We start from the raw sequence: 25,000 nt of genomic DNA, 5'->3' as shown, positions 1-25,000 counted from the left end.
TATTTACGCTGCACAAGCTTATAGACTCCAATCAGGAAGAGACTGTGGACAAAGTTCTGCTGTAGTTAGCAGCAGTGTTGTGGATGCGTGACGTTTTAGTACTCATGATGATACTAGTAATCATTAGGGTTGTTAAAAGTATCGATAGCATCGATAAAAGTCAATACTAAAAATTTGAAACTGATACAATACTCATTTGCAACTGTATCAATATCAGCAGTGCTTTCTCTTAATGAAAGATCAAACATACCAGTGATTTCTCCCTCCCTGTCATTGGTGGGTATCTTTTGCTTGAACAAGTTCAAAGTATTCTGATAGGCTGATGACTAGGGCAGGGGTAATCTGCTGTGTTATGATAGCTGATGACTAGAGCAGGGGTAATCTGCTGTGTTATGATAGGCTGATGACTAGAGCAGGGGTAATCTGCTGTGTTGTGATAGGCTGATGACTAGAGCAGGGGTAATCTGCTGTGTTATGATAGGCTGATGACTAGAGCAGGTGTAATCTGATGTGTTATGATAGGCTGATGACTAGAGCAGGGGTAATCTGCTGTGTTCTGATAGGCTGATGACTAGAGCAGGGGTAATCTGCTGTGTTCCTCACGTCATTATTATTATATACTGTAAATTATCATACCACTGTCATTATTATTAGATACTATAGATTATCACACTGCTGCTATTATCATGAACTATATTATTATATTATTACCATACCTCAAACTATTAAATAATTATTAAATAATTATGTATGCCATACTATAATTATTATACTATTGCCTTTATCACAGACTTTATTATTACTATATACTATTTATCATACTGCTGCTACTATTAATAGTCTGTGTCTATACTGTGGCGCCTGGTGAATTGCTTTGGTGAATTGTTATTTAATTGGTGATTGTATTGTATTGTACTGAATGGTTGCACGATGGGGAGCCTGGAATTTCGTTTCTTCTTCTTCGTTTTCTTATGCAATGACAAATAAACTACTACTACTACTACTGTTCTGATAGGCTGATGACTAGAGCAGGTGTAATCTGCTGTGTCAGGTAAAAGTTTTTAATGAGTTTTATCAGGCCTAGATTATGGAGAAGCGTGCGTCTGTCCGTCCATCTGTCTTTGTTTATTTTTTATGCCTCTTGATGTGTTGTCATCCCTCCATGTGGTATCGAAAATGGTATCGAGTATCGATATTTTCCTGGGTATCGGTATCGTAGTAGAAATTCTAGTATCGTGATATCCCTAGTAATCAGAACTTCTTCTTTTTTAAATTGATCCAGTATTGAGTGGGATGGCAGCAGGGGGGGGCATACGTGCATGTACTGTAGGTCCACTAAATGTGCTTGTTTATGCAAAAGGACAGGCTGGGATGATTAGAGAGAGATGTGTTTACCTTCAGCTTGGTCTAAGTCTCGCTGACGTCTCGTGAGAGTTGCGTTGTTGCAGGAAGTGGAAACGTGATGTGACTGAGAGGAACCGGGAGGAGTTTGTTTGGACTACAGAAAGCCTGCGTAGCTTATTGTTATCTGAAAGATTGTTTTAAGTAATGGGTGGATATTTAGCTGATTTCAAGTATATGGACGAGGCATTTGAATACTTATTTGAGCGGGTGGATACAGACTGTAACCTGAAGAGCGAACAGGGGCTACGACCTTTTTCACATGAGCCATTTTGTGTCTAAAAAGCAGGAGGTAACACAGGTGCATGCAAAACATTAATGAGGGTTTCCAACTTCCAATCCATTTGAGATGTTCCAATGCCGGGGCCCTCGTTAATGTTTTGGCTGCACCTGTGTTACTTCCTGCCTCTTAGACACAAAATGGCTCATGTGACAAAGGCGAATGGATAGAGGAGCAAGCAAACAGGCAGAGCTGCTGGCCTGCAAGGTAAATACAATGGTTACCTCTCTCTCTCTCTCTCTCTCTCTCTCTCTCAATAATAACAATCTGATCCTGGTCATTGCAAAAACAAGCTTATTTACTGGACTTATATTTATGCCCACCGCTATCTTGCTCAATACTGGATAAAAAAAGGGGGGGGGGGGGTGAGTTCAAATTACTTACAAAAAGTTACGGAAATAAGGTCCAGACCAGGTTGAAAAATACAGAAATGCTCCTTTAAGGGACTTAAGAAAGGGAGGAAGGATGGCAGACAAGAGTGAGACAAGAGTCTATTTTAATTTGAAAAATAGACTCTGGGACAGCCCTACTGTTTTTCCCAGCTTCCTGTACAGCGCGCCTCTCCTGCCACCGTCACTTCCTTTTCCACGTCCGTGCTCCACTGTTTACAGTCTAAATAGCAACTTGCACCGTGACTTTACAGTAATTTTCCACTGTTGTTGTGAGACGAGTTGACGTCTTCTATGCAGTTTTAACATTATTAGTGAATAGCCGAAATGGAAAAAAGGACAGCGGAAGTGACGGAAAAGCTCTCCTGCCACGTCCTTTTCTGCGTCCGTTTTGGCTATTCGCTAATAACGTTAACGCATAAACACACTGCACAGAAGACGTCAAGTCGTCTCACAACAACAGTGGAAAATTACTGTAAAGTCACGGTGCAAGTTGCTATTTAGACTGTAAACAGTGGAGCACGGACGTAGAAAAGGAAGTGATGGTGGCAGGAGAGGCGCTCTGTACAGGAAGCTGGGAAAAACAGTAGGGCTGTCCCAGAGTCTATTTTTCAAATTAAAATAGACTCTGGGTTCCCAGATTGGTGGATGGGTGGAAGAGAAAGCCCAATGCACTGTAGAAAAGAGCAAATGCAAAAGAGAAATGAATTGAAAGGAAAAAAGGAGGGAAGGAAGGAAGGACAGAGAGAGGGAGGTTAAGTGAGAGTGAGTGGCTGAGTGAGGGAGGAGAAGCAATATGCAATGCAAAAGAGAACAGAGGCAGAGGAGATAATAGACAGAGAATGAGGCTCAAAATCCTCTGCGCTGTCAAGGTCAACTGGTAACCAGGAAGCGGCCTGTCCGTCTGTCCAATTAGCAACAACCAGGAAGTAACACCTTCCCTCTCGGACCTATGACCCCTAAAGCTGTGTTGCTGCAGGGATGACAGGGGCGTGTCTGAAATGATGACGGGCATTAGCATTTTTCAGCCGTTAGCATTAGCGTAGGGGCGTGAGTGCATGTGATATTGCAGAACGAGTGAATGTGTGTGTGTGTGTGTGTGTGTGTGTGTGTGTGTGTGCGTGCGCATGTGTGCGCGTTATTGTTTCTGTGCCTGTGAGCATGTGTGCTGACTTCATTGAGAGGCCTTGAAGTGGGATTAGCCAATGTTGCAACTAAACTCTGGACCCTCCTTCAAAATGGCCGACAGGAAGGAAGCCGCCTCAGACAGGGTCACAGCCCCGCCCGTTTCCTGAAGGGGACCTTGAGTTTAGTGGGTTTCTTTCTCATTAAATCCAAAGACGGAGAGAGAGAGGAATCAGTATGACATTGCTTTGTCTTTTCTACTCTTTCAAACCTAGAGTGACGGGAGAGATTATCATTGTGTTCCTCTGGTTACAAGCAACTGTGATTCAATGTATTTGTTAACGTTAACATGTTAACGCAAAGTATTTTTTATCATTAGAACTGCAGTAGAACCTTGTTTTCTGAACCCGCTGGGAAATTGGGAATGTAAGAGTGCTTTCTCACTGGGAACGATTGCTTTCGTTCCGTTCCGTTCCGCACTCGGGAACGTTTGACCCGCTCCCCTCTCCCCCGCTGGTCAGCTTTCACATTACATCATTTCTTCCGCACTCGGAAACGGAACAGAATGCACTTGCATCATCAACTATGCCTGGATTTTATCCTCGCCCATGTGCTGTCTATGTGGTTCGGAACCGTGCGCGGAACGCAACGCAACGCAACGTTCACACTCGTCGTCAAATGTTCCGAAACTGGGGTCAATTTGGGGAAAGCACCCAAAAAATTTCTCATTGTCCCAAGTAACAGATAATCAGTAGCTGATTATTTGTGTGCTTCAGCTAAATCCAATATAATGCAGATCTAATAGCACAAAAAAAATGTTCAATAGAATATTCTTCATTGGCACATTGTGCTCTGGACCCATGCAGCACTATGGGTTGATCACCTCCTCTTGATTCAACCTGAGAAAACTGCTCAACACCCAGACCTCTTACCTGGAGTGACTGTGGGCCCAGGACACTCACTCTCGGTGGACTGAGACCGGCAGGCCGAGAAGGTCTGGTGGTGATATTAACCCAAGGTCCTGCAAATAAGCATTGAAAAATGTGTTAGCCCACAAAAATGGAATGATACGCCTATAATATAATATATAATAATAATCAGTTCCTCGGATTGATTGGAATTTAAGTTGATTATTCCAGTCGTACCTGTAGCGCTGCCGGCCTGGGTGTGGGCTGCCAGCCGGTACTGGTAGCTGGTCCAAGGACTCAGAGCCGAGGAAGAGTCCAGGAAGGAGAGAGGAGGAGTGGCAGGAGGGAGGCGGCCCACTGTGGACACCGGATCGGTACCAGCCACCCTACGCTCCACCAGCCACCTGTGCATAATGAGAGATGGGAACGTGCAAAAGGTGTTATTGTAGGTATAAGAAGAGCCATGACTGTTGCAGGAATATGGGTGCTGTATTCTATTATTTTCTATCTTTCCTCTACTTACTTCTCAGAGATCACTTGGCAATAACTTTATAACGTCTTTCTTTCTTGGATTTTCTGTTGATGAGGTTTTGTTTGGGTACCAGTCTTTTCTTTACAGTTTGGCCAAGGTGCCGCTGCTTATGCTAACTACAGTGTTCTTTTAAAAAAACTAAACAAAACAAATACTGTTGCTACTAGACACATAGAACGCATTACTATTGTGCTAGAGAATCTTTCCCGGGTGAACGTAAAATATAAAAGATTTCATGAACTGGTTATAGGATGAATCACTGTTGTGTTATATCAATTGCAGAGAGTAGCAAAACATACCTTTACAGTACATATGAAAATGTCGCAAATTATTTCTTAAGTTTATGTTTATTTATCAGCTCTCACCCTTCCAGTGGTCCATTGCTCCTCTCTGGTGCGCCCCAGGACAGGAGGACAGAGGTAGGGGTGTCAGAGTATAGGTGAGGTGCAGGGACCCCTTCAGGAGCAGCTGGGGGGGTACGAAAAAGCTGGGGCGTCCCAGAAAGCGAACAGCCCACACTGGTGCATGCTTCCACCTAGATGATGAAAAACAGTGTTGTTACAATGCTCAACTAAAGTAATATGATTATTATCATGGAAGTTACTGTATAAGAAAAGAAATGCTGTGAAATGTTAAAAAATGTATTCTGGATTATGTCTTGCTGTCACATTGTTGGAAAATGTTGTAACTTTGATGATTAAGTTACTGGAAAAACATCTTTATTGTGTTTGTATTCCTCATTGGAACCAAAGTTTATTACAATAATATGGCATATGCTTCCCCTCTCCTCTTCTCTTTTATGAAAATGTAACTTTTACCCTTAATTTGTAACATTTGAGTGTCATCCTTAAGCTTTTAGCTTCATAAGCTTTTAGCTTCAGCCCATACCTTTTTTTGGTCAAGATCTATGTAAAATGTGTTATGTCTATTGTTTTGATTATATGAAATAGAGGTATTGTACATAGTGTTTGGATGACCAAAAATAAAAAATCTGCAAATCAAAATCAATCAATCCTTGAAGCACTTTTCATGCATAAGTGCATTAAAATGATTATTAATAGTCCATTAATAGTATTAATAGTAACACGGTGAATAGTGGATACATCTCTGCTGACTCTTTCCTTGATGCCGTCAAGTTTTCTACTTTAAAAGTGCTCTATAATTAGATTTGATCATATTGTATCATATCATAATTTAACTTGATTTATTTTTATTTTGCAAATTATGTTTTGGTTTATATCCCACCTTATACAGTACTTATTGTACTGTACAGTATTGCATTCTACCATTACATCATATCATTATACTGTATCTTATTTTTTATTTTACTTTTTTTACTGTATGACGTATTGTCCTTTTATATAGCAATAACATACCTCTACACATATACACGCACACATACGGTAGGTATAGACAACGGATAATAACAATAACATCTAATCTGTTTGTATTTGATATCATATCAGCATACTGTACCTGCAGGGTGTAGATCTGGTAGGGCAGTAGGTTGAGGAAGGTGTAGCTGGTGGTGTTTCCAGGAACAGTGACTAACAGAGGGGAGGAGATGACACCTGAAGGTGCACTGGTGGAACTGGAAGTAGGGTCGTCAATGGGGCCTTGGTTTGGATTCTGTATAGTACTGGAGCTGGTTGTGATGGATTGTGGGCTGGTTAGAAAATGGCTGGGGCCTAGGCTTGCACTGGAGATGGTGCTGGATTTAGTGGTCTGGAAAGCGACAGAGCTGGGGCCATGGCTTGTGCTGCTAGCAATGTCGGAGACGGGTTGGTGGCCTTCTGAGTTAGCAGGCCTGGAGATTGAGATGGGGTTAGAGAGGGAGGTAGTCAATGTGCCTTGGATTGTGTAGGACATGCCATTAGAGCCAGCGTTGACGGTAGACCTGGAGACGTGGCGTGAGCCTGGTGTGGTGGGACCGGATGTTAGCCTGAGGTGAAGACCTGAGTTGAGGCCTGGACCTTGACTAGTAGTACCAGGGCTTGATACGGGCCTGGGCTCCAGGTTGGTGCTGGGGCTGGGCAGAGGGCTGGGGTCAGGAGGTAAGCCGGAGCTAGAGCCGGGCCCAAGATAGAGGGTGTAGTTGGTGATGAGCCCATTTGGTTGGGAGGGAGGAACCCAGGAAACTGTCGCACTATGAGGATGGAGCCCTGATACAGCTGGGGTGTTCACTGGTCCTGGACCTGGGGAGGGAGGGAGAGAGAGAGAGAGAGAGATGATTCTGTGAATCTTTTGTTAATATACTGTAATTGCTCACTATTTGCACTATCACCATTTAATTGCCCGTTTATTACTGTTCTGTTATTATTCTGAATAGATTCCGGTCAACAATAGTCCTCTATTATATTCTATCTTATCACATTCCATTTCATTTTCTTTTCTCTTCCTCTTTGAATATCTTCAGATTTTGTGATTTATGTTACTGGGTAACAAAATGTCTTGTTTTCTGTTTTTGATTATTTGTAATTACTAAGTGTTGCTAATGTATGCTTTGGCAATGTAAGATGCCTTATCATGCCAATAAAGCCCTTTGAATTGAATTGAAATTGAGAGGGAGAGATAGAGAGAGGGAGGGAGTGGGAGAGAGGGAGAGATCGAGATAGAGAGGGAGAGGGAGAGAGAGAGAGAGAGAGAGAGAGAGAGAGAGAGAGAGAGAGAGAGAGAGAGAGAGAGAGAGCTGTATGTGACAAAGTGTTTGTTAAGGAGATGAGAAAAGAATGGAAGGGGGATTTGTTCTAAGGAATTATTTGACCAGCAACGTCAAGAATGACATCAGAAGGACAAAGAGTGATTTGGCCACATCCCTATTCAAGGGATTAACACAGGAACTTCAATTTCTCCCCCTCGACCACACACACACACACACACACACACACACACACACACACACACACAGACAGACACACACACACACACACACACACACGTTGAAATTAACTGAGTTAGGTATTGTGGAGCCAGGGGCAGGGAAGATTGTATTTATGGATTTATGCAGTACTGTGTGTGTGTGTGTGTGTGTGTGTGTGTGTGTATGTGTGTGTCTGTGAGGTTGAGTGCAGGCTAGACTGGACTGTAACCACTTGTACAACAACATTTCAGCACACGCACGCATGCGCACACACACACACACACACACACACACGTACACTGCCCACTCCCAGTAAAGTGTGTACTTGATATACTATTGACTGATGATCACAGAGAAGAAAGAATGGTCCTAGATGTCTCCACGATCCCTGACATAAATGTGTATGAAGATCTCCCTCCCCTTTGCCCTCTAACTGTCATTGAGAAGTGCTCCTGTATGTATTACCATTGCAAAAGTTCCACTTTTAGTGCTTGCTGCTTTCTGCACTTCTGCTCGAGGAATTATTTGGAAATGACTGGGAAGAGGTACCGTTATCTTTTCAGCTTCTACTCCACGAGGAATGTTTGGGCAGCTAGTTATTTGAGAAATGAGAGAAGCTTTGTGCCTACTTAGTTTGACTGTATATAACGTTGAATCATGTCTGAAGCAGGTGTCACAGGATTATTCCAGGACAGACGCATGACAGGTACACCCGGTAACATGACAGTTACACCCTGTAACACGGACTATTTATGTGCTTCTGAATGATAACACTGTCTTTTCATACCTCAGGATCACTGCCTCGTGTGCTTTGTTTTGTGTATTGTATCATACGTGGTGTTTCAGTGTTAAATGATGTCCCCCCCCTCTGTGCGATCAACAAAGAACTGCTACTACTGTCTGCAACTGTTAGGCCAACAGACTGACACGGCTTAACAGACGTGTGGGGAGCAGTGTGATGCACACAGCATGCAGTGTTTGAAGTCTGAACACAGGCAATTTCCACATCCAATAATACTGAGTTTTCTAATGTAGCGTAGCAACACTTTAGAGATGAAGGAAGGTAACGTTCACAGGAGCACACACTGTACTCACAGGAGTGCTGCTGAGAACAGCTCCAACGCTACATTATATTCATCGTTAGGGTTGTGCTACAACCCAGGTTTTACGAGTGAGAGCTTGAGTTCGGAATGAAGTAAAACCAAATGATACAGCAGGGCTTTCTTGATCTTTTAGGATTGCAACAATTGCTTGCTTGACTGATTTATTTAAAGGGGCCATATTATGCATTTCTTAATTTTGTATCATATATATGTTGTTACAATCTTGGATGGTCATATTAAACATGGGCTAAGCTTCATATAAATAGGTGAAAGTGTTTTAATGTTACCCCCCCCCCCCCCCCCCCCCATGAACTCTCGTAGACGAGAGCACATGGATTTGTGCGAGAGCATATTTCTAGTGACGTCAGTTAAACTATGAATGATGCAATAAGTTACTCTACTGGAGGCCAACAATAAAATAATAATACATTATATTAGCAAAATATGGGCCCTTTAAACTATGTGTCAAAAGGTGAATTAATTGCGTACTTATCTCTGGTGACTCTTCACAAAACACGGTAAAGATATCATTTCACTAACCTGGAGGCGGGTCCCAGAGAAAGATGTCCGTTCCTCATTTAGGTTGTGCACTGTGTATGTATTCATGTGTTCACTTCTCACTTATGAAATTAACTACTATTACTTTGACTGCCTTGAAGACAGAACAGTGACCTCATGCTGCACTAGTACAGTAGGTGTAAACATTGATTTCTAACCAATAAAACAGTCCGGTTTTTTGACAACAATAAAAAAAAAAAAAAAGCTTAACAGGACAAATACATCACAGCTTTAACACAATAAAGTCACAGACTTGTTTCCATTGTGCTCCTTGATATCTTGACAGCAAAGATGGCGTAAGTCCGATGGCCAGGCAATATCCAACAATACAATTGTCTTTCTCTCTCTGACCTTCCATTGCTTTAGACTTCTGAATGATCCCTCACTGCATTATGTCCCAGCCCAACATCACATGGATCAAATAAAGAATGTCAAGACATCATTTCATGAATTCTAAATAATCCTCACAAGTATAGTATTATTTATGAACATGCATTAACACACGCACAGACGCACACACGCACACACACACACACACATATGCACCTACACAGGGCTGGTCAGAGTGATATTTCACCCCATGGTAGCTCATTTGAAGGTAATGTCTCCCCCTAGTCATTTACATCCCACTGTACCGCTCTATAATGGTCACACACACACACACACACACACGCATGTGCACATACTGTACATATTCACACAACACGCACGCACACACCTTCTTCCCAACACACACACACACACACACACACACACACACACACACACACACACACACACACGTGTGTGTGCCCACACCCACAGTGATGTGGTATAGCAGTAATGGTGCTGTGTGAAGGGCAGGCAGATCAAGGTGACTGAGCGGACTGAGGGAGCGTGCTGCGTCGCTAAGTGCTACCGCTAACCGCTAACGGCTTCCCCAGATGGCACTGTGTGTGTGTGTGTGTGTGTGTCTGTGTGTGTGAGAGTGAGAGAGAGTGAGAGAGAAGATGAGTGGTTGAGAGTACAAGAGTGCATGATTGTGTATGAGATAAATTGTGTGCGTGTGCGTGTGTGTGTGTGTGTGTGTGTGTGTGTGTGTGTGCATGCAAGCATGTGTGCATGAGAGTGGTTGTGTGAGTGTGTGTATATTGTACTAACAACTTCCTGTGTATATATCAGAGGGGAACCGTCAGGGCCTTCTAGGTATTCGGTGAAGGCCCAAGAGGAAATTGAAAAGAAAATAATTTTCCCCCTAATAAATTATTTGTATTTGTTATTTATTAGTTTTTATTCACTGAAATAACAGTAAATTAATGTCCCTAAATTGTTCAGATCTTGGACTCACTTTGTTTCAGCAAATATGGGGTTAAATATTTGGACCAGCCTCCACCGGCAAATGGTATTGATTGACAGCAACCCTTCGAGAAGACCCGACTCTAGTCATGAGATGGGGATGACAATTTTGATGACAGGTGTCTTAACCAATCAGAATTTCATTGAGTTGTGGGGTTAGCCAATCACAATTAGTTGAGCTGTGGGTGGGATATTTCGAGGGATTCGTGAATCCAAGTCAACCAGGAGATGAGACGGACGACAAGGAGGGAGGAGTTTATGATGATGTGGTTGTGATGGGGTTGTGATAAGGAAATGGACGCGCAGCGGTAGTTTTTAAAGGATTTAATCTGGAGCTGTCAAGCTATATTTTCGCCATTTCCAGGCTAGCTTGGAGGGCTTACTTGTTGCTTTTCAAGACAATGGGTTTTGTCATCAAGTGAACGTCATTGGTAAGTTAAAAAATATTTTTTTTATTGCTGGTGGCGCTGGGGACTGGGGCAGCTGATGTCGGTGGGCAGGGGGAGTTTTGGACCCGTCCGCGGGTTTTAGAGTTCGTTGTGCTTGTAATTTCGGAGTCTTTCTGTGTATTGAGCTCATTGTTAAACTGTGGTTGTGTTACTGACAGACTGTAACGATACAGCGACCTAAAGCAGCTGGCTGTGGAGACAACTCATAATAGTCCGCCCTCACCAATGCGTGTGTGTGTGTGTGTGTGTGTGTGTGTGTGTGTGTGTGTGTATGTGTGTGTGTGGGGGGGGGGGGGGGGGGGGTGCTTACGGTTCTGATAGGCACGGTTTGCCACTGGTAAATATATATATATATATACACATGTATATTACCTACAGTGGCTCTACTATGCCATCGTAGGATTTGTTATAACACAAAATGTTTCTTAGTGTAATGTTTATACAAGGAGAAGTTCAAATGTTTAGCTTCATACTTATGTGAATTGGATGAGGACTACTGAGGACTATTGGTGATTTTTTACAAATTATTTAATAGTTAGAACCATATATCCATATATTTGATCCACCAGCTGTTCTTTCAATAAAATGTACATTTTTAAATGGATTAGCACTGATTGCCACCCCAAGATGTATTTTGGTGGAAAAAGACAAAGCTGTCAATCTTTTCGTGTTCACCTGGTAGCACGCGTACCACCGAGGCTCGGTCCTTCGTGCGGCCGACGCGGGTTCGAATCTGACCCGAGGTCCCTTGCCGCATGTCAACCTCTCTCTGTCCCCACCTTTCCTGTCTGCCTACTGTCCTATCTAAATGAAGGGGAAAATACCCCAAAAATAATCTAAAAAAAAAAGTAAATTTTTTCTATAAATTGAAATTTTACAGAAAATGTCTGTTATGTTTGTTAACATTAAGAAGTCTTTGGCATGGAGTTTGGCATGCTGTTCTCTCACATGCAAAGAAAGAAAAATAACACGGTGCGCGCACACACGCACGCACAACAATTATGTCCAACAGTCCTTCATTAATTGACATAAAGTAATTTAAAAAAAGTTATGAGTGATTTTTTTTACTGTTTTACATGCTAAATGGTACGATGGCACAAAGACACACACACACACACACACACACACACACACACACACACACACACACACTTTCCATCTCACACACAGATAAACAACAATAAAATAGGTGATGTAAAGCTTGGTTGGTTTTACAGATCACAAATAGCTCCACCATCAACCCATCCTTTCTGTCTCGCTCTCCGTCTCCCTTTTTCATCCATTCCTGTCTCTGACCCCTTACCTCCCCCTCCCTCGCTCTACCCCACCACTGCTCTCTCTCTCTCTGTCTCTCTCTCTCTCCATCTCCCTCTCCCTCTCTCTGTCTCTCTCTCTCTCCATCTCCCTCTCCCTCTCTCTGTCTCTCTCTGTCTCTCTCTCCCTCTCTCTCTCTCCCTCTCTCTCTCCAGTCTCCCTGCTAAATAAACAATGCAGAGAGTTGACCTTTTGGGTTAACAGGTTTTTATGCTAGCTCTACTCAGCACTCACACTGATTCAATTATCAGCAAAGGTCCACCGAACCCCGCGAATAACCAAGGAGCCCATCTCCCTGTGTGTCTGTCTGTCTGTGTGTCTGTCTGTGTGTCTGTGTGTCTGTCTGTCTGTGTGTCTGCCTGTGTGTCTGTCTGTCTGTCTGTCTGTCTGTGTGTCTGCCTGTGTGTCTGTCTGTCTGTCTGTCTGTGTGTCTGTCTGTCTGTGTGTCTGTGTGTCTGTCTGCCTGTCTGTCTGTCTGCCTGTCTGTCTGTGTGTCTGTGTGTCTGTCTGTCTGTCTGTCTGTCTGTCTGTCTGTCTGTCTGTGTGTTTGTCTGTCTGTCTGTCTGTCTGTCTGTCTGTCTGTGTGTCTGTCTGTCTGTGTGTCTGTCTGTCTGTCTGTCTGTCTTTCTGTGTGCCTGTCTGCCTGTGTGCTTGTCTTTCTTTCTCAAAAGCTGGGTGACTGTCTCTCTCTGTACCTCTGCATCCACCTGTCTGTCTGATACCGCATTCAAGACAACTTGGAGCACAACTTTCAATTCAGATTTTTTCCGACCTCTGGAATAGTTGCGTTCACGCTGTTTTTAATCGGAGACGGTCGGAGTTATAAAAACATACAGTACACAGCTAGCTAATTTCATTGGTAAAATAGCTGTTGAATTCAACATATTGCTACTGTATAATCAGAGCAAAATATAAACAATATACACAGATATTGCATAATTACACCTCAGATTATGTCAACAAACACTTTGATGACATCAACTCCGAAGGACCGGTGCTTCTGACCTGTAATTCCGACCTCAACGACTGTTCAATTTATTTTTTACAGGTTGGAGGCCTTTTTTTCCTGTGTTCCGAGTTGTCTTGAACGCGGTCTGACTCTTGTCCTTCTGTCTGATCCAACATAAACCAAAATATCTGTCTGCTCCAACAACAACAACAACAACAACAACAACAACAACAACAACAACAACAGACATGCAAAGAGAAAGGAAGGCAGGGAGACAGATAAACGCACAGACAGGAAGCACTAAACTGTAAATAATTTTACCGCACAACACAACTCAGTCACCTTGATACAGCCCCCCTCAACCACCCAAAATAACCTCCTTTGTTAGCCCCCCATCTCTCCCTCATTCCCCCTCTCCTCCCCTCCCGCCATGCCCCCTCCCCCCACGCCCCCTCTCCCCTCTAAGTGTTGAGTGTTATTTAGGCTTTACTGGCGCGTGTTAAATTCTGCAATTTGAAGGGCTGTTAAGTTTTTCAATTGAAATTTTCATTTAAAATGCAGGTGATGCTTTTTTCCATTTTTTTTATTTTACTGACGCTTTACTGCTCTCTGGATAGGAGGGAACGGACGCAGCGCTGAGGGAATGCCTATCACTCCCCCGACTCCTCCCCCCCTTCCTCTCTCTCTCTCCCTCCCTCGCTTTTTCTATCCATCTACCTTTCCCGGCTCCTCTCTGCTTCCCTCTTCCTTCAATCCTGTCTGTTCTCTCTCTCTCTCACTCCTCTCTCTCTCTCTCCCCTCCCCACTCCTCCTTTTCTCCCCTATCTTCCCTGTCTGCTCCCTTCATCCCTCCCTCCCTCCCCCCTCTCTCCAGTAAACCACAGTAGCAGAAGGCTAAAACAGGAGTGCGGGGCCGCCAAGCCTTAAATCACATTTATAAGGATTTGGTTAGCATAGTAATAACACAATCAACTGACAAGGACTGGGAGAGGGGGAGAGGGGTGTGTGTGTGTGTGTGTGGGGGGGGGGGGGGGGGTGTGTGTGTGTGTGTGTGCATGTGTGTGTGTGTGTGTGTGTGTGTGTGTGTGTGTGTGTGTGTGTGTGTGTGTGTGTGTGTGTGTGCGCACACGTGTGCTTGTGGGTGGCTTGTGGGGTGTTTGTACATGCATGTGTATCTTTATGTGTAAGCAGGTGTAGGCATGTGTGTGTTTATGTGTGTATATTGGTGTGTATCCATGTGAAGAGAGAAGGAAGGGTATTATTTTTAGCCTAGTGGAGGGTCCTGTGTGTGTGTGTGTGTGTGTGTGTGTGTGTGTGTGTGCGCATGTGCACGTGTGTGTGTGTGTGTGTGTGTGTGTGTGTGTGTGTGTGTGTGTGTGTGTGTGTATGTGGATGACTGGGCTTTTGAAGGTGAGTCGAGGCACCTAGGAGTCATAATGAGGACAAACGCTGAGCTGTACCGTTATGGAGACGCTTACGCCGCGGTGTCAAAACGTGACGAGCAATACGGAGAACATTTACATCGCATGTCATGTCTTCACTTCTTTGCCCAAGAGTATTTAATGTGGCTTCTGCTTTAGAACACGATGGAGAGAGAGAGAGAGAGAGAGAGAGAGAGAGAGAGAGAGAGAGAGAGAGAGAGAGAGAGACAGAGAGAGAGAGAGAGAGACAGAGAGAGAGAGAGAGAGAGAGAGAGAGAGAGACAGAGAGAGAGAGAGAGACAGAGAGAGAGAGAGAGAGAGAGAGAGAGAGGATGATGCACCACAAAGGCTGTGAGATCTGCCTCAGCTTGTTGACTACGGTAATACCACATTCATGACAACTCGGACCAGCCCAGGCATATTTACATTCACGCTGCACTTCCCTGTCGGAGGGAAAACACAGGGAAAAACCAAGGAGGGCTCTGGGAAGTGGAGGCGGTAATGCTACATTTTGGATGAGATATGTTTATATGACGTCAACTCGGACAAAGCGGAGCTCTGAATGATACCCGAATTTCCGAGCTGTAATTCTGGCCTGGACCACCAACGACCGTTCAATTCACTTTATACAGGTCGGAACCCATTTTCCCCGGTGGTCCGAGTTGTCTTGAACGGGGTATAAGACTGTGACTACTTGGAAAATGTCAAGCATATACTGTAGTTGTCAATATAAATTGACCCTTTGGAGATTGAGTGAGTTATTTTCAGTCATCAGTCTGGTCAGCATTGATTAGACATTTTTGCCAACCTGTTTGTAAATTTCTGGATATGTGTGTGTAATATTTTGACACTTGTATCTTACTTCCCTTGTTATTGTTTTCTTCTTCTTCTTTTAACAAATCTATTTTAGGTCTTTTAGGTCGTCTGTCAGCTGACCGGGGACACCAGCTGGAAATTAGCCATGTAGGCTAAAGCTGCCCTATTTCCTGTCACTGTACTGTCCCAGTTTATTAATGGGGACTGTCCACAATGTTATAAACTCATAAACTGCATTTCATTCCAAGCAGTTTGTCTCATGTACGCACACACACACATTAACAGAACAACAATGTGGTATGTCAAATAAAATGTGCAATGGTGTTCCAGGTACACAGCCTAGTGGGACCATATACATTTTTAGAGAGCTGGTCATTCCCCACTGGTAACTACATATAAAGGAAAATAAAATCAAAACGCAAGATATAAATTAATGTGCAGTTAGTGAGTGTGTAACAGTGTACATAAAATATTCTAGTCCTTGATATGCAAAATAGGGAGGGGACTTTATGCTCACATTACCTCAATATTTCTTTCAGTGAGCTGGGGGGAAATCAGTAAGTATTAAGTGAACAAAATACCAGGGAGATAAGGTAGAATACTGTTTTATTCATGCACTCACTCATTCATTAAATAACATGAATTCTATGTGTTCTGTCATTACCCCTGCCTTCTCTCTTGTCTCTTTTTTTCTGCCTCACTCACTTCCTGTCTCTCGCTCTCAGATCACTTAGTGAAACAGTGCTTCTTTATGTTCTCTCCCTCTCTCTCTCTTTCACACACACACACACACACACACACACACACACACACACACGCATACACACACACACACACACACACACACACACACACACACACACACACACTCTCTCTCCCCCTCTCTCTTTCACACACACAACCTAAAGTCACTGAGCTATGATAATGTTGGAAAGTCAGTCAATTCTCTCTCATACACCTTCCTACACACACACACACACGCACGCACACGCACGTGCGCACACACGCACGCGCGCACGCACGCACGCACGCACGCACGCACGCACACACACACACACACACACACACAGTGTGTTAGATCATGTAGCTGGTGTGAACATGGGAGTAGACAGAGGAAAGGGAGCTGGAGTTTATGTTCACAGGAGCCGTCTGTCTGTTCTGCAGCAGCAGGAATTCATAGGGACCAAATTACATTAAAAAGATGGATATAAAACTTTAATGGAATGATAAAAAGGAGAAGGAGGCAGCCGGGGTCTCTCTCTTCCTCTGTTCTGTCATTATCCCTCCCCTTTCTCTCTCTCTCTCTTCTCTCCTTTCTTCTATTTCTCTTTCTACCTTATTTTGTGATCTCTCCATTTTTCCGTCTTCTCTTTCTAACTCTTTTCGTGTTTCTTTATCTTCTTTTCTTTCTCTTGGTTCTTCCCTCTGCATCCCTCCCTCCCTCCCTCCCTCTCTCTCTCTCTCGTAAATACTTAAAGGGCCAGTCTGTCAAATAGAACAGGTGAGACCTGCTCTGCACTCAAACGCAGGAAGACAGGAAGGCTAAAAGAGGAGCAGAAGAAAGGAGAAAGGAAAATGAATTAAGGCAATGAAGAAAGGAGAGATAGAATAAAAAGACAGGGAGACGGAGAGCGAGAGAGAGGAGATGAAAAAGAAAAGGGGAGAGGTAAAGACCAAACACATCTATGTTAGAATCCATGTTACTTAATGAAGGTCCGTCTCAACATACACTATTTAATAAAGTGGGAACCTTGGGGCCTTGCAAGGTTACAGCCTGTGTGTGTGTGTGTGTGTGCACATGCCTGTGTGTGTGTGTGTGTGTTTGTGTGTGCGTGCGTGCGTGTGTGTGAGAGAGAGAGAGAGGGGGGTTTAGGGTTAGGAGAGAGTGAAACAAAGTTATCTGATTGGCTATTGACAGAATTCGAATTAAGGAGAGAGTGAAACAAAGGAATCTGATTGGCTGTTGACAGAATTGGAATTGAGGAGAGACAGAGCTGTATAATAGAAGCATTGCGACATCTCCATTCACTCCAATGGACCAGTTTTGTTTTTACCTCACAAAAGTTCCCGGAAGTAAGGTTCTGGATTAAGCAGCGCTGTCGAGTTCCAGCAAAATGGACAGTATATTATCAGCTTTAATTTATGCATTCAAACGTAGCGCGAGCCCTGCCCTTCGTGGCTGCTCATTGGCTAATGAATCACGCATTTTGGACCTCCACTGGCACCACTCTCTTACAATATTGCTCCGAGGAGAGTGAAACGAAGGAATCTGATTGGCTGTGGAAAGAATTCGAATTAAGGAGAGTGAAACAAAGGAATCTGATTGGCTGTTATTTATGGGCTTTTCCAAATGTTTTGGAAATAAAGACATTACTTTTTCCACATTCACAGTGTGTACATGTGTTTTTCAGTAAAGTATGTACAACATGTGATTATCATAGAAACTTGTTTTTATACAGATGATATTAAAATCAGTAAATATGGGCCATAATTCTGGCAGTGGCTTTCAACTTTTTTTTAATACTCTGGTGGGGAAAGAGTTAATATTTTTAATTTTATATATATATATATATATATATATATATATATATATATATATATATATATATATAGCCGGGTAAATCACCCATCACCCCCGACCTCGTCGAGGTAGGCCAGAAACAGTTCCCAAACAGTTAGAAACTTTCCAAGTGAGTTGGTTCTCAGGGATCTGAGCCTCTCCATCCTTATAACAGAGATCATGTCCGTCAACCACAATTGGAAAGAAGGTGAAGAGGGGGACTTCCATTCTTTCAGGATCAGTTTTTTGGTTGTCCCCAACGTCAGAGACTGTTGCACAGCTGTGGGGAAGCCCAAAGAGGTCTCCGAGCAGCCGAAGATGGCGAGTCCTGCCTCCGGCTGAAGGGTAATTTCGTAGGCCTTAGAGTACCAGTCAAATATTCTGGCCCAGAATCCCGTCGGTGAAGGGCACAACCAGAAGGCATGAGACAAAGTGCCCTCCAGAGAGTGAATACATATTGAAACGACACTGAATAAAAACACGTGCTGATCGTGTCATTTTTAGTAGTGTGACAGAGGGGATTAGGAGAGGAATGGAGCTTTTGAGGAGGACGGCTTTAAGGTGACAAATTACACATCAATGTTGGTTTTGTCCCATCATGGGTTTAAATCCCTTCTTATTAACCACATCATGTGTATCCTATTATTATGCTAAAAGCATTTTCAGTGAATACCTTCAATGGATTGTGCATTTGCATACTTCTACAATAGTATATATACGACCATGTATATATGTTAAATTCCATATGGTGAAGTATCTATTTGAATTTTAAATCGAATCGTGAGATATGAAAGAAAGCAGGTGTGATTAAGTTTAGAATTAAACTCTCAAGTTGAAAGCAGCAACATACATTGGAGTTTTGTGGATTTAAATTTGTGGATTTTCGGAGCAGACGTGGACTTTGTGAGGACTCATTATGAAAATAGAAAAACATTGACGATCCTCCAAAATGAGGATATTTTTATCGGCTCTGATTTTAAAATGGAGTAAGGGTGCAGCCTAAATCATCAATAAATCTTTTCTACATTAATTAGTGTCATTAGTGTAATTACAGTAAATGGACCAGACCATCAGCAAGAAGTGTGCCGGCAGCTACTCCTGCCTCATCGTTGCTTTATGGCACAAAATAGGAAGTGGGTCACTGTTCTTTCAGCACAACATTGTCAGAGGTTCTTTCTATGGCCGAAAACTGTGTCAACAGTAAAAAAAGAAAAAAAAAGTATAAATAATCTCTAACATATTTTCAGGAAAAAGTGAAAAGCATGCTGAGGACATGGAGGGGGGAAGGTCGCATTTATTTACTGCAATTATACCAAGGTATCACAATTTGTTTGTCAATGATATATTGGTAATATTCACACATTCACTGATCAAGGTTAGGGTTTAGGAAATGAAGGTAAATTAAATCAGTAACATAAAATGTGAGTGTGTTACTGAGAGAGAGAGAGAGAGAGAGAGAGAGAGAGAGAGAGACAGAGACAGAGAGAGAGAGAGAGCGAGAGAGGGGGGGAGACAGAAGCTGTGTTTCCATTACAGTTTTTCGCAAAATAATTGCGATATTTCTACAACTTCGACAATGTACAATTGAGACTTGTAGGCGTTTCCATTGAAATTGAGTTTGGTCTGATGGCGCGCACACCTGAACGCAATTCCCGTTACCAGCAGCTGCCACAGTGATTACGCACGGGGATCTGCCCCATATCCCGTCCCCTGCATGCTCAAATCTAACCAATGGTCAATGCAAATCACAACATGAAGTTACAACGCATATAAACGAGCCTGATTATCAATTCAAAATAACATGTTGCGGGCTGCGGTGAATGCAGTGAGCGCGACAGGCAGAGGAAAAAATGTAGCCTACAACTTGTCCCATTTTAGAGATGGAGGAGGGGGGGAAAGGCTGATATGGTGCAATAGTCAGAATATCGTGTATTATAATTATAACATTGCACCTGAAACGTGTGTAATGTATTAATCACTTCAGTCAACAGCACCGCACCGGTGTGTGCTTTTCATCCCGCCGATCATCTCGCCGATCATCTCGCCGCTGTGCCAAATGCGCGCACACAGGCATGGATCGATTTCTGCCATTAAACATGATCTATTTTCCGGCTCCGCTTTTGCACAACACGTCTTTCTGCTAGGTAGCGTTGCTTAAAAGTTTTCCACTTGCTGCGAAGGTTTTGCCACGGTTTATCGAACCCTTTCTCTCTCATTTTCCAAAGGAGAAGATGGGTCACATGACGTGCAAATGCGGAAAATCTGTTTCCATTACACTTTTGCGATAAACTGCTATATCGACACGTCTGAAAAACCACCTCATGAGAGCGCAAAAACGTTTTGCGATATTTGGGAGCTTTTTCGAAATTTACGTGTTTCCATTACCCAATTTCTATTGCGATATTTAGATTTTGCGCATTTCTGATGGTAATGGAAACACGACTAGTGAGACAGAGAGAGAGAGAGATACAGACAGATATTGACAGAGAGAGAAAAGTCGCACATCATCTGATTCTGTGCTAAACACACCAAGGAGATATGTAAAACTGTGCAAGTGACACCGGAAACAGTATTCGTCCATAGTTTAGCTGCAAGGAACAGCCGCGTTATTGCTGATATCCCAACAACCGGCCAACACATTTCGAAACGGATGGGCTTATTGGAAAGAACGTGACTCAAAATGATTAACAAGCTCATGTGTTTGGTCACTCAGTGGCGTTTTGAGCCAGACGAACATTGTTACAGCAGCAGGCAGGGGGCTTAGCTAGCGTAGCGAACAGCTAGTTAACATGCCAGCTCGCCCTCAGTCAGAATTGAATTGTCATACGTACGACTAATACATGTAGCGTCCCATCTTCCTATTTGAGCAACTAACAACTTTTTGGAAGTCTAGCACAAAATTAGGTTATTTTGTCAAAAAGTATTTGGCGAACATTTGTGGCTAAACAACATGGTCAGGACATGACTCATAAACATATGAAATATCTTAAAAATGACAAAATACACTGGAGGGAGCCTTTCAAACTACCCATAATGCCTTGCATCAGCCAGGGAGTGGAATGCATCACATGACAAACACACACACACACACACACACACGCACGCACGCACGCACAAACACGCGTGTGTGTGTGCGCACACACACACAGCGGTATAAAGGGCTCATCACTGATAAGCGCCATTATAGTGTCCTCTCCTCTAATACTGCCGCACTGCCAAAGTCACACAGGGTGACAGAGAGAGTTTGTGTGTGTGTATGTAAATATGTGTGAGTAGGAGAATGTGTGTGTGTGTGTGTGTGTGTGTGTGTGTGTGTGTGTGTGTGTGTGTGTGTGTGTGTGTGTGTGTGTGTGTGTGGGGGTGTGTGTTCTCATACTGTGCATGTGAGTGAACGTCTCTGTGCCAGTCTATATGTGAGATATGGCTATGTTTGCGTGCACGCTGCCTCATGACGCCGTGTTATTGCTTGTGAGAATGCGAGTAGGTGTGTGATTGATAAGGAGGACAAGGAGGTGTGTGTGTATGACACATGTTCTCAGTGTGTGTGTGTGTGTGTGTGTGTGTGTGTGTGTGTGTGTGTGTGAGGGCGCCTGAGGGAGGGAAAGAGAGGGATGGGGCGAGGGATGGAGGCTTGAACGATGGGGCACAGTGTGACCGAATGGACACATCTATTACTGTCCCCACACACACACACACACACACACACACACACATGAACACACGAACGAACACACACACACACACACACACACACACACACACACACACACACACACACACACACGAACACACGAACACACACACTCTCTGTCATTCACACGTGGAAACATACATTTGGACACATACATACACACAAATACACACGGACACTGTGACTCATTCATAATTGTCTAATACATGGGAAAGGGTGTAACAAGAGCTTTTTCCACTGGGTGTGTGTGTGTGTGTGTGTGTGTGTGTGTGTGTGTGTGTGTGTGTGTGTGTGTGTGTTTGCTGGAGGGGGGGTTAATTCTGCATGGCAATGAGAAAAGCACGGGCCATAATTTAACACATCCTGAATGTCTGTGATTGTGTGATTGTGTGTGTGTGTGTGTGTGTGTTTCTGCATACCTAAGTGCATTTTGTGTTCATGTAAATGTGTGTATGTGTGTACCTTACATACATTGTGTATATACACATTTCTGTGTGTGTACACACGTGTGTGTATGCAATGTATGCAAATCTGGGCTGCTTAATGATAATGTATGTGATAATAGCGCGGTACTAATTAATTTATAACTTTGCACTGAGGAGGCTGTTCCAGTGGCTAATATGATTCTATTACAGCAATTAGCCCACAATGACACTGGCTAGGTCACTCACACACACACACACACACACACACACACACATATTTTAGAGTATGCAAATCTCACTCTTTGAGCGTGTGTCTGTGTCTCACTCTCTCTGTCTCTCTTGTATCCCTTTCTGCATCTGTCCTTCCTTTCTCTCACTCTCTCCCCCACCTCTTTTTTTTACAATATCGTCACCCTCTTAAAATAATTGCCTATGTCACTTTTCATCATCTCTTCATGATGCTGGCCACCTCTGGTAAAATGGCCTAAGTCCTTAATTGAAAAGATCATGCTGTTCCTACCTGGTAGTGCAATGGCCTATGTCAAGCGTGTGACTTAGGCCGTTTTATTTTTGCCTAAGTCAAGACAATGTGACTTAGGCAAAAATAAAACGGCCTAAGTCACACGCTTGACATAAAATGCAACTGTAAGTCGTTGTTCGTAAGTCGTATGTTCGTAAATTGGCCTAAAGGTCCTTACACATCGGGAGCGTTTTATATTTTTTATATATTTTTTCTAATAATATTTTCCGAACCTATATCAGTCAATGCAACCGTGCATACCAACGGCGAAGTTTCGCTGAGTGTTATTGCGGTGTTTATTTTTTCGAACCACGGTCGATTTTTCCGAAATTCGCTTCTGACGTGTACACATCTGTGGCTGTGATTGACAGGTGGGTCAAAACTCACATCGCAATTTCGTGCCGTATATTCGCATCGCTCTTGATGTGTAAGGACCTTTAGTCATCTAATCAGTCATCTAAACCTTTTATGTTACATAATTGACAGTGTTATTTGTATGTGAATAGTCATCCATTGTCATTAAAAAAAATTGTGGAATGATTAATAAATATCATATAGTGTATTTGGTTCCGTTTTTTATGTTTTCTGAAAAAAATGAAAAAGTGACTTAGGCCATTATTTTAAGGGGGTGACGATAGCTCTCTCTCTCTCTCTCTCCCGGTGTGTCTCGCCCCTGCTGTCTCTCTGACCTTTACCCTCTACCTTTGTTTTGGCTTCACTGTCACTTTGTTGTTTCTCTTCTCTCACCTTCTATCACATGTTGTTTCTGTCTCTTCCCTACCTCTCTTCTCTCTGGCTATGTGTGAAATGCAAGGAATCGACCTCTAGGTAGCATTTCTAGGTAGGAAGTTGTCATTTTTAAGTTTTAGGCTGTCTGAAACAGGTAGGGTACATTATTTGCAACCTTTCTACCTATTTTGGCAAATGTTTGAGGAAGCATTCAATGGTTCCTTAGGTGGGCTAGGATATCCCATAACACCTTGTGACCCTGCTAACCGACCAACATCACTTTCTTTTTCTTGTAAAATAGGCAATAACGTCAGGCCTTCATTTTAGTGCTGTCAGTTGCTTGTACGGTGTCAGGAAAGTCACTTTTTGGATAATAGTAGGAAGCATCCTAACTGACTGGATGTGGGACACGTTAGCTAGTAGCCTGCTGCTACATTAACGTTAGCTAGTAGCCTGCTGCTATATTAACGTTAGCTAGTAGCCTGCTGCTACATTAACGTTAGCTAGTAGCCTGCTGCTACATTAACGTTAGCTAGTAGCCTGCTGCTATATTAACGTTAGCTAGTAGCCTGCTGCTACATTAACGTTAGCTAGTAGCCTGCTGCTACATTAACGTTAGCTAGTAGCCTGGGAGAGTTGGCCCGGGGAACCTGCCTCATGTTTTGCTCTAGCTGTCCGCATTTGCGTCTGGCGATGTCAGGCTATTAGCTAGGCAAGTTGAGCTAAAGCTTGAAATAATACTTCAACGTGAGCGTTGTGTTGACAGCTAGACAGTCATATTCGAACGTCAGCTCACACACACACACACTCTCTCATGTGTCTGAGTGTGTTTACCTGCATATGAGAATCAAATGTGTGTTATTAATTGTGTCCATAATTGAACAATTCTGAAGTGAAAATGTGTGTGTGTGTGTGTGTGTGTACTTACTGTCTTCTGCAGTGTACAGGCTGGCCCAGGGGCTGGCTGTCTGCCCATGTGTGTGTGAGACCAGCACTCTGAACAGGTACAGTGTGTATGGAGACAGGCCCTCCACAGAATAGGAAAACGTGTCTGTAGCATTTTCCAAGAGACTAGAAACACACGGATACAAACAGAGAGTCACAGATACATGTGCATACTTGCACACGTGTACAGTATGCAGCATACAGGGGAAAAGAAACCTCCTACATGGTGTCACTACATGGATCCCCGATTCGCCCCAAAAAGCCAACACACTCCATCTGCAGGTTTCCTGATGAAGGTCAGGACTGGATTTAATGAATGGTTTAATCGTTAGCGAAATAGAGTGCCACATGTCTGTAATGACAGGTTCACTACAGTATACAGTCTGTTTAGAAACGTTGTGGGTGACATACCGACTTTCAGCGTGCATTCCTACAGAACACAACAGACTCTACTGTAGATGTGATGTCTCTGCTGTATGTTAGGCATATATCTCCTATTAAAGAGTAGACATGTTTGTTTCATTTCAAGAAAGTAACTTTTTCAGCTTTTTCCACACACAAAATGTGCATTCTATTTGACGTATGATTTAACAATTTAAATCCTGATTGTTTTGTCCAGTTCATAATCCACAATCAAATTCAAAATCAATATCTTAATCAAATGCTGGGCATGGACCCAATAAGTACAGT

At 43.1% G+C, this 25,000-nt stretch overlaps 1 protein-coding gene across 1 annotated transcript in view; it reads right to left on the bottom strand.

The window, feature by feature from the left end:
- The window catches only part of ush2a (Usher syndrome 2A (autosomal recessive, mild)), a gene marked incomplete at both ends in the record, with an annotated part of 353,577 nt that overhangs the window by 129,773 nt on the left and 198,804 nt on the right, over positions 1 to 25,000 (bottom strand). The window contains 5 exons of the mRNA XM_083650615.1: positions 4,128 to 4,216; positions 4,341 to 4,507; positions 5,001 to 5,170; positions 6,112 to 6,830; positions 24,294 to 24,436. Coding sequence (XP_083506741.1) covers positions 4,128 to 4,216; positions 4,341 to 4,507; positions 5,001 to 5,170; positions 6,112 to 6,830; positions 24,294 to 24,436 — 1,288 coding nt within the window. The remainder of the gene's footprint in view (positions 1 to 4,127; positions 4,217 to 4,340; positions 4,508 to 5,000; positions 5,171 to 6,111; positions 6,831 to 24,293; positions 24,437 to 25,000) is intronic.

Source organism: Poromitra crassiceps (assembly GCF_964638095.1).
Source record: "Poromitra crassiceps genome assembly, chromosome: 14".
Lineage (NCBI taxonomy): Eukaryota > Metazoa > Chordata > Actinopteri > Beryciformes > Melamphaidae > Poromitra > Poromitra crassiceps.
Note: the sequence above shows the minus strand (reverse complement) of the source record. Positions and strands in the feature narration are given on the sequence as shown.